Source organism: Ailuropoda melanoleuca, chromosome 12 (assembly GCF_002007445.2).
Source record: "Ailuropoda melanoleuca isolate Jingjing chromosome 12, ASM200744v2, whole genome shotgun sequence".
Taxonomy (NCBI): Eukaryota; Metazoa; Chordata; class Mammalia; order Carnivora; family Ursidae; genus Ailuropoda; species Ailuropoda melanoleuca.
The window spans coordinates 80,816,862-80,824,769 of record NC_048229.1 but is presented as its reverse complement, the minus strand read 5'-3'; the positions used below and the strand labels follow the sequence as shown (position 1 = coordinate 80,824,769).

The window sequence follows — 7,908 nt, the reverse complement described above, 5'->3', positions numbered from 1 at the left end:
GCGCAGACGGGGCGGTGCTCTCGGTGGCCCTGGCTCTCCTTGCTCCCAGACGGTCCCGGGCCCGCCACTCCCCTCCAGGCCCCGGCGCCCTCGCTGCCGCCCGCGCGCGCGCCCGCCCCTGGGGCGCTCTCCGGGAGCCCGGTCGGGCCTTCGGGAACGCCGAGTTCGCGCCCAGGGCGCAAGCAAACCACCCTAGGCGGGGACGCGTTTGTTCAGGGTACAAAAATACAAGCGCGCCTTAACAACCTTGTCACCTAAGATTCGATGAAATACGGTAGTCCCTGCAAGCGGCGGCGGGTCTACCCTCACCGCCCGGCTCCGCCCACTGGCGTGGAGCGCAGGCGCAGAGCCGCCGGCCCCGCCCCGGGGTGCGTCCGCTCTCTTCGCTGAGCTTCGCTCCCCGCTCGCAGACACGAGCCGGCTGCCAGATGGCGGACCCCGAGCTGCAGCTGGTGGCGCGGCGCATCCGCAGCTTCCCGGACTTCCCCGTCCCGGGGGTGATGTTCAGGTGCGGGCGGGTGGGCCGCGCGGACGGACGGAAGGAGTGGGGCCCCGGAGGGCGGCGGGGCGGGGCACAGGCCCGACCCCTGGGGTCACCCGGCCTGCTCTCGCGTACCAGGGACATCTCGCCCCTCCTGAAGGACCCCGACTCCTTCCGCGCCTCCATTAGCCTCCTGGCGAACCACCTGAGAAAGACCCACGGTGGCAAGATCGACTACGTCGTGGGCAAGTGGAGGGGGCTGGAGCCTGAACCCCAGGGGACGCCCCCCTCCCGGGCCTCCTGCCCACTCCTTGCCGTGCCCTGGGGTGTCTGCGGAGGCCCCGGGAGGCCGTGTGGTTGGGGGGGTCACTGGGTCTGCGCCAGGCCCGGGGGGGGGGCGGCGTTTGCGCTCCTCTCCCCACGAGAAGAGCGGACACAGGACGGACGCCCCGCGTTTGTTTGGGGGGGGCTGGGGGAGGCCCTCAGGGGACACGCTGAACGCCGCACGGGTGTTTGAGTGGTAACCCTTGGGTGGGTTGTAAGGACAGACCCGCTGCGCCTCACGTTGCAGCCTGAGGGTGGGTACAGCGTTGGGCGGCGCGGCCGAGGGCAGGGTCGTCCCCTCCCAAGTTCCTAGTCCTCGGCTCCGGACACGTGGCGCTCCACGGCTGAATTTCCCCAGGGAGTGTCTGATCAGAGTCCATTGGGCCAAGAACGGGGGGGGGGGTGCCCCTACAGTGTGTACTGACTGAGCCGTGGGCCAGGCCCTTTGTCCCCAGGGGCGCCTGGCCCTCTTGCGGCTCCTCACCGTCCTGAGTGGCCACACCTTCCCACTTGGCTGAGTCCCCCAGGGGGTTCCTCCCAGAAGCCCACCCCCACTGGTCTGGGTGGGATGGGGACCACGCGCTGCTGCCTCTTCGGGGCAGATGCTGCTTGCTGCTTTTAAGGATGACAAGAGGTGTCTGAGTCCGTCCCATAGCCCCTGCTAGCCCAGTTATGGGCTGGCAGCAGCGCTGTGGGGAGAAGTTAGCTAGCTTCCCTGAGGCCACGCAGCCACAGACACGCCCGTCCACGATGCACCTGGTCGTGGGCCCCAGCTCCCAATCTCCCACCCGCCAGCACCCAGCCGTCCCTGTGCAGGGTGGGTGCTCAGTCGGCGTTCGTGAGAGGGTGGATGTCGTTGGTCTCTTAGCTGGAGCCAACAGAGCTAGGGGCCTGTTGTCACTGGAAGGGCTCCGTGTCACCTTCCAGCACTGGCCCACGGGGATCTCATGCAGCTGTGCGACACAGCTGCCCCTTGACACCCCAGCTCTCGCCAACAGGCCTGGACTCCCGAGGCTTTCTGTTCGGCCCCTCCTTGGCCCAGGAGCTTGGCTTGGGCTGCGTGCTCATCCGAAAACGAGGGAAGCTCCCTGGCCCCACCGTGTCTGCCTCCTACACGCTGGAGTATGGCAAGGTGAGTGGGCTGGGTACTGCCACCTTTGACCCTTGGTTCCCCCCAGGATGGCGGTGGGTCGAATGGAACTGCCGTGGTTGGTGTTTGGACTCTGAGACACCAGGCTAGCTCACACAGCCAGGAAACCGCTGGGTGGGTTGAAGCTGGGCCCCAGACTGTGTGGCGTCCTGTCGGCGTCACCTCCCAGGCCATTTCCGGACACATGCAGACCGTGTACCTGCTTCCCCTCTGCAGGCTGAGCTGGAAATCCAGAGAGATGCCCTGGAGCCAGGACAGAAGGTGGTTGTCGTGGACGATTTGCTGGCCACTGGCGGTAAGGGTCGCCCCCTGGCCAAGAGGGCCTGGCATAGGGCTGCTTAGGGGTGGAAGAAAGGTCCTCACCGCAGGAGTGAGAAGTGCACTGGGGCCTCGGCACTTTACAGTTTACCAGTGAGCCCCCAGACCCTGCATGGGCCTTTGGGAGCCTCGTCACCATGCCGACCCCCTTCCCTCCAGGAACCATGCGGGCGGCGTGTGAGCTGCTGGGCCAGCTGCAGGCCGAGGTGCTGGAGTGCGTGAGCCTCGTGGAGCTGACATCTCTGAAGGGCCGGGAGAAGCTGGCACCCGTGCCCTTTTTCTCTCTCCTGCAATTTGAGTGATTCTGGCCCGGTCTTGGCAGGAGTTCCAGACCAGTGGCTGGCTGCTGGCCGCCAGGGGGCGCTGGCCATCTGCCTGGACTTTTTTTTTTTTTGGTAACAGTTTTGTGCCTTTCTCCAGTGCCTAGGCCACTGTCTTGGGGTCCGTCCTGTGGGCTCTGGAGGTGCCAAGGCCTGGAGCTAGCAGTTCAAGCCGGGGCCCAGCTCCAGGCCCCGGCAGGTGCACTTACACTGAGAGGAGCGAATAAACTGCTTTGCTAGAACGGCTGTTCTTGGTCCAGGTGCCAGGGTGGGATCTGGGCCTTGGGGCCGGGACGTGCAGGAATCCCCCTGGCAGGCTGCGTAGGCCTGTCTGCGGCACTGTGTGTTCTGTCCTCACAGAGGGCAGATGGCGGACCGGTGCTGCGCAAACTGCTGTTCAGCTGTGGCTCCAAGTCACGTCCTGGCCCCTGCGGCTTCTAGATGCTGGAAGTGACCATCCATGTGGGTGGGGCTGGTTCCTTCTGGGGGCTCCGGAGAGACTGTCTCCTTGGCTCTCCCGGCTTCTAGAGCCCATCGCACCTGGACTCAGGGCCGGCCCTCCATCCTCAGGCCAGAGGCTCACCACCCTCCAGACTTTCAGTCTGCCTTCCTCTTACAAGGGTCCAGTGGGGACGCCAAGCTCACTGACCATGCAGGGTTTCCACATGGACGTCCAGGAGGCATTCTGCCAACCACCTGACCTCCTGCCCCACTTCCCTACACCCCCAAACACAGCAAAGACAAAGTCACCAACAGAAACCACTTTAATGACAAAATGCTGCACCAGGGGAGGCCTGCTGCCCACACTGGCCAGAGAGCCTCGTGGGAGTTCAGAAGGCACAAAAGTGCATTGTGTCCCTAAAGGAAGTAGAACAGACGCAGCAGGCCGGTCAGGGACCCGAAGCCCATGTCTGTGAGGCTCACAGCGCCGCCTCTGCATGGGCAAGGCGGGCCAGCCGTGTGACGACACCTGCCAGGTCGGCAGCCTTGTCCAGCTTGACGTAGGTGTCTGTGCGGATGCGGTGGAGGCTGAGCCAGTCGGGCAGCAGCTCAGAGAGGAGCCGCACGTGCTGCTCCATCTCTCCTGCAGACGGGGGGTGCGTGAGGCTGGGGCCCACGCCCATGCGAGTGGGTGCTGACCACCCTCGGGGCAGGTGTACAGGCCCTGTCAGCAGGCCTTCCTTAGGACCAGCCCTCCCCCTCTCCCGCACACCCACCGGGCCTGTTCGTGCCCCCGAGAAGCAGAGAGAGCAGCCTTGTCAAGGAGCTGACCCCCCACTAAGCTCCACGCCAGTCCCAGTCCCCAGGGAGGAGCTACCCTGTAGCTTAGAGGGAGCCGATGGCCCCGTGGGGCCCTATGAGGGGCTGAGGGGGACCGGCTGGCTGGGTTGTGCGGGTAGAGGCTCGAGAGGTGACCTCAAGGGCACCGCGCCCACCCAGCACACACCACAGACACGCCACACATATGGGGAGCGGCCAGTCCACGGTGCCCACCCTCATCCAGGAGTCGGGGATGTGGGGAGGGCCCGGGCCCCGCACCTACCGGGGCTCATGGCCTCCACGTAGCTGCCCGCCATCCGGCTGCAGGCCGCCTCCATGGTGAGCGCTGGCTTACGCTCCGACACGAAGACACTGCGCAGCACGCGGGCCAGCTCGGGCAGCCGCGCCAGCCGCTGCAGTCGCTGCTCCTGCTCCGGCTGTCGCGTCATGTGCGCCAGCTGCTTCTGCGCCTCCTTGCACCGGATCTGCAGCAGGCCCGGGAATCGTCAGTGGACAGCCCTTCCCGCCGCCCCCCTGCTAGGACCCCAAACACTCACCCTCTCCAGCAGGTCCTGGGACACCCCCTTCAGGGCTGCAGGGGGAGTGGCCGGCGGGGTGGCCGGTAGGGCAGGGCTGGGGGACCCAGGGCTGCTGGGCTTGGCCGTACGCAAAGCTAGGTCACTTAGGGCCTTTTCCATCTGGGGCAGGTCAGAGGAGAGAAATGAGAAGCCCTCCCTGCACAGGAGTTGCTATCTATCCAGCCTAAGCACCCTGCGCGTCAGGGCAGGTGCCCGTGGCCCCAGGGCAGAACCCGCCAGTGGGCACGCTGTGAATGAGGGGAGGGCACGTCCCCCACTCCCACCACCCCCGAGGCACGTGGCCAAGGATGGAGCCTGTCAGGTGCCCATGTGCCAGTCGGGCTGCCCCGCCCCATCATCCTGACAGTCTCACCCTGGGCGACATGAGGCTGCGGGCACGGGCCAGCACCTCCTGGGCGGTGGCCAGGTTCTCCGTACTGGGAGGCTGGGGCAACTCAGCCGGCTCGATGTCGGGCACTTCGTCCACATTGAAGCGGGGGTGCCAGCGTGTCAGCTGGTCCTTGGGCACCACCATGGGAGGGTTCAGGGAGGCCAGGAAAGCCTGTGTTCGAAGGAGACAGGGAGTGCCGGGTGACCCTGGGCACATCTGCGTGGGGGCAGGCAAGGCTGTTGGGCTCCGGTCCCAGCTGGACGACCTCAGGCATGGTCCTGCACCCGAGCTCCAGGTGCTCAGCTGGGCCAAGGGCAGGACACAGCAGCCGCCAGCACCCACGGAGCCCGTCAAGAACCTCGCAGGGCCTGAGGCTGCGATGCCGGACTCCTCCCCTCAGCTGGGGGACCGGGACCAGGGCCCCCACCCGGCCCACACCCTGTAGGAGGCCGTCTTCGGAGGGGCTCAGAGAACTGTAAAGGTCAGCCTCCCGAGAGGGCCCGTTTCCTGCAGGTAAGACCAAGCTAGGGCAGGGATGGCTCGAGCCCTGGAGGAGGGCACAGAGGACAGGGTGGGCTGGGGAGATGCTTCCTACAAGGGCCAAGCTGGCCATCTCGGCTGCGCACTCACCCTGTGGTGCTCGCGGACGCGCTCCACCAGATTCTGGCTGAAGACCTGCCGGCGCTGCAGGAGGCGCGAGGCCGTCAGCTGGGGGGCCGTGCTGCCGGCCTCTGTGGGCAGAGTTCAGGCTTGAGCCCCCGGCCCCTGGACTATGAGGCCAGGGACCCGACACCTCACACCCCTGTTCAAAACCGTGTCACGGTCGGGGAGGCGGAGGCTCTGAGCCGCGTGAACTCCGCCGCGGCACACTCACCCCGGTCTAGGAGCGGCTCAATGGTAAGCTGGTAATCGGACCGCTTAACACCGTCCTTGAAGGTGGGGACATTGCGCTCCTGGCGGAAGCGGTAAGAAGTAGGGTACACAGTTCTGATCTGGCCCACGTTGCGCTCCTCAAAGCGCCTACGGGACAAGGTGCTGGGGTCAGAGTGTGCCAGGCAGGGCACACGGCTGATGGCAGGCAGGGTGCGCCCCCCCCCCCCCGCTGCAGGCCACTCACTTGCGCATCATGTCCTGGACGCCCTGCTTGACTTTGGCGAAGGTCACGGTCTCGGAGCGGTTGTAGAGCATGCCCACGATGGTGTCCATGCTGCGAAACATCTCCGCCAGCACCTGGTACTTGTAGGGCAGCACAAGGCTCGGGGGCCCCGGCTGGGCCAGGGCATGGAAGCGCTGGTAGGCAGGTGCCTTCTCTCCACTGCTGGGGAGGAAGCCAGGCGTCGGGGGAAGCACCAGAGCCACACCCCTCCCACAGCAACGGCAGGCAGGCAGCACGGCCAGGGAGACCCCAGTGCTGGGGCTTGAGCACCATCCCCTGGCACGCCGCACTCCAGTTTCCACAGCCCCTCACACCCTGTGCCCCCATCATGAGCACAGCTGGGGTTGCAGACAGAAAAGCGTAGCTCCAAACCTAGCTCTCTCATGTCTTGCCTGGCCACCTGGGGGAGTCCCTGGCCACCCCCAACCCTGGCTCCCTCATCTCTAAGAGGCACGAGGTAACCACAGGAGGTGGGGAGGACGGACACGGCTACAGGGGACAAACACCCAATAAGGCGAGCCGCTGACAGCATCTGAAAATTCACAAAGGCCCCCGCGGCAAGAACTGGCACGTCTCACAGATGGAGGCCAGGGTGCGGAGTGAGCCAGTGCCAGGGCTGGGATCCAAGAGCCCCATCAAGTGCATGGGGTCCATGAAAGGGGCACCCCCTGCCTCTGCTCAGCCCTGTCTTCCCACCAGCCTTGCCTTTCCTCAGGTGCCTGACCGCCCATCCAGGACTCACCATGGCCCTGCTGGCTGCCCCTGGTCCTCTGGCACACTGGGTTCCCCAGCATCCTTCCTCTGGGCACTCGCCCTCAGCTCTTGGGCCCGGGCCCCAAGCTCCCGTGCCCGCTGTAGGCACGACTTGAGCTCAGAAAAAGTGAGTTTTGAGGAGGCCTGTGGACACAAGATGCCATCAGCTGGCCAGTCACACCCACACCACTCTACCCGCCCCCCACCCTGGGTCCAGCCTCACCTTCTTCTCCCTGGTGGCCAGGCAGGGCTGCCGACCTGCTGAGAGAGGGGTCTGCTCTGGGGAGCCAGGGGCAGCCGGGTCAGCAGGGGCAGCGGGGACAGCCGGGTCAGCTGGGTCAGCCGGGGCAGCAGAGGCAGCCGGAGCAACCGGGTCAGCGGGGGCAGCGGGGACAGCCGGGTCAGCGGGGACAGCTGGGTCAGCCGGGGCAGCAGAGGCAGCCGGAGCAACCGGGTCAGTGGGGGCAGCAGGGACAGCCGGGTCAGCGGGGACAGCAGGGTCAGCCGGGGCAGCAGAGGCAGCCGGAGCAACCGGGTCAGTGGGGGCAGCAGGGACAGCCGGGTCAGCGGGGACAGCTGGATCACCCGGGTCCGCTGGAGCAGCTGGGGCAGCCGGGGCAGCCGGGGCAGCCCGGACAGCGGGGCCTGAGACCTGGCGGGCAGGAGGCCAAAGGTGAACGAGTGAGACACTGCGGTGAGAGAGGGATTCCTCCCCACTCAGCTAGAGTAGGCGCTGCTGGGGGCACCGGTGGAGGTTTTCGCCGGAGCCGAGGAAGAGGGGCGGGGCCATCGCCTGTCCGTGCTTCCTGCTCTTCTCGGGCCCGATCCCCCGCCTGGCCTCGCTGGCAGGCTGGACATCTACCAGCCCACTGAGCCCTGGCCCTCATGCGGCCCCCCCAGGAGCTCACTCCAGCACTTCTGCGACCTCGCTGCGGAGCTCCGTGCCTGGTTCTCGCGGCGGCCGCAGCACACCTGCCGCCAGCCGTCTGCGCTGACCGAGCCCCAGGCCTTCTCCACTGTCTCCGGCAGCTGTTCCGGGCCTGTTCTCTGCACGGTGCACTGTCGGCAGCCAACCCCCCGGACCGCGTCCCCCTCCCCCCGGCCCGGCCTCAGTTCCCCCCCTCACCGTGTCGGCCGGCAGCCGCAGCCTCCGGCGCGCGGGCGGCGCGGGGTGGTC

The 7,908-nt window shown here is 66.7% G+C and overlaps 2 protein-coding genes across 2 annotated transcripts in view; one reads left to right on the top strand and one right to left on the bottom strand.

Moving 5' to 3' along the window:
* The first annotated feature begins 346 nt into the window (after positions 1–346).
* On the top strand, positions 347–2,837 carry APRT (adenine phosphoribosyltransferase). Its single transcript, XM_034672619.1, has 5 exons — positions 347–508; positions 620–726; positions 1,804–1,937; positions 2,172–2,250; positions 2,433–2,837. The coding sequence occupies exons 1-5, from the start codon at positions 429–431 to the stop codon at positions 2,573–2,575; spliced, it is 543 nt and encodes a 180-aa protein (XP_034528510.1). The 5' UTR covers positions 347–428; the 3' UTR covers positions 2,576–2,837.
* A 502-nt stretch (positions 2,838–3,339) lies between these two features.
* Positions 3,340–7,908, bottom strand: part of CDT1 (chromatin licensing and DNA replication factor 1) — a 6,260-nt gene continuing 1,691 nt past the window's right edge. The window contains exons 3-12 of the mRNA XM_034639049.1: positions 7,858–7,904; positions 6,955–7,383; positions 6,721–6,875; positions 5,940–6,140; positions 5,697–5,842; positions 5,453–5,553; positions 4,805–4,993; positions 4,411–4,551; positions 4,137–4,338; positions 3,340–3,677 (exon numbers count right to left, since the gene is read on the bottom strand). Coding sequence (XP_034494940.1) covers positions 3,514–3,677; positions 4,137–4,338; positions 4,411–4,551; positions 4,805–4,993; positions 5,453–5,553; positions 5,697–5,842; positions 5,940–6,140; positions 6,721–6,875; positions 6,955–7,383; positions 7,858–7,904 — 1,775 coding nt within the window. The 3' untranslated portion in view covers positions 3,340–3,513. The remainder of the gene's footprint in view (positions 3,678–4,136; positions 4,339–4,410; positions 4,552–4,804; positions 4,994–5,452; positions 5,554–5,696; positions 5,843–5,939; positions 6,141–6,720; positions 6,876–6,954; positions 7,384–7,857; positions 7,905–7,908) is intronic.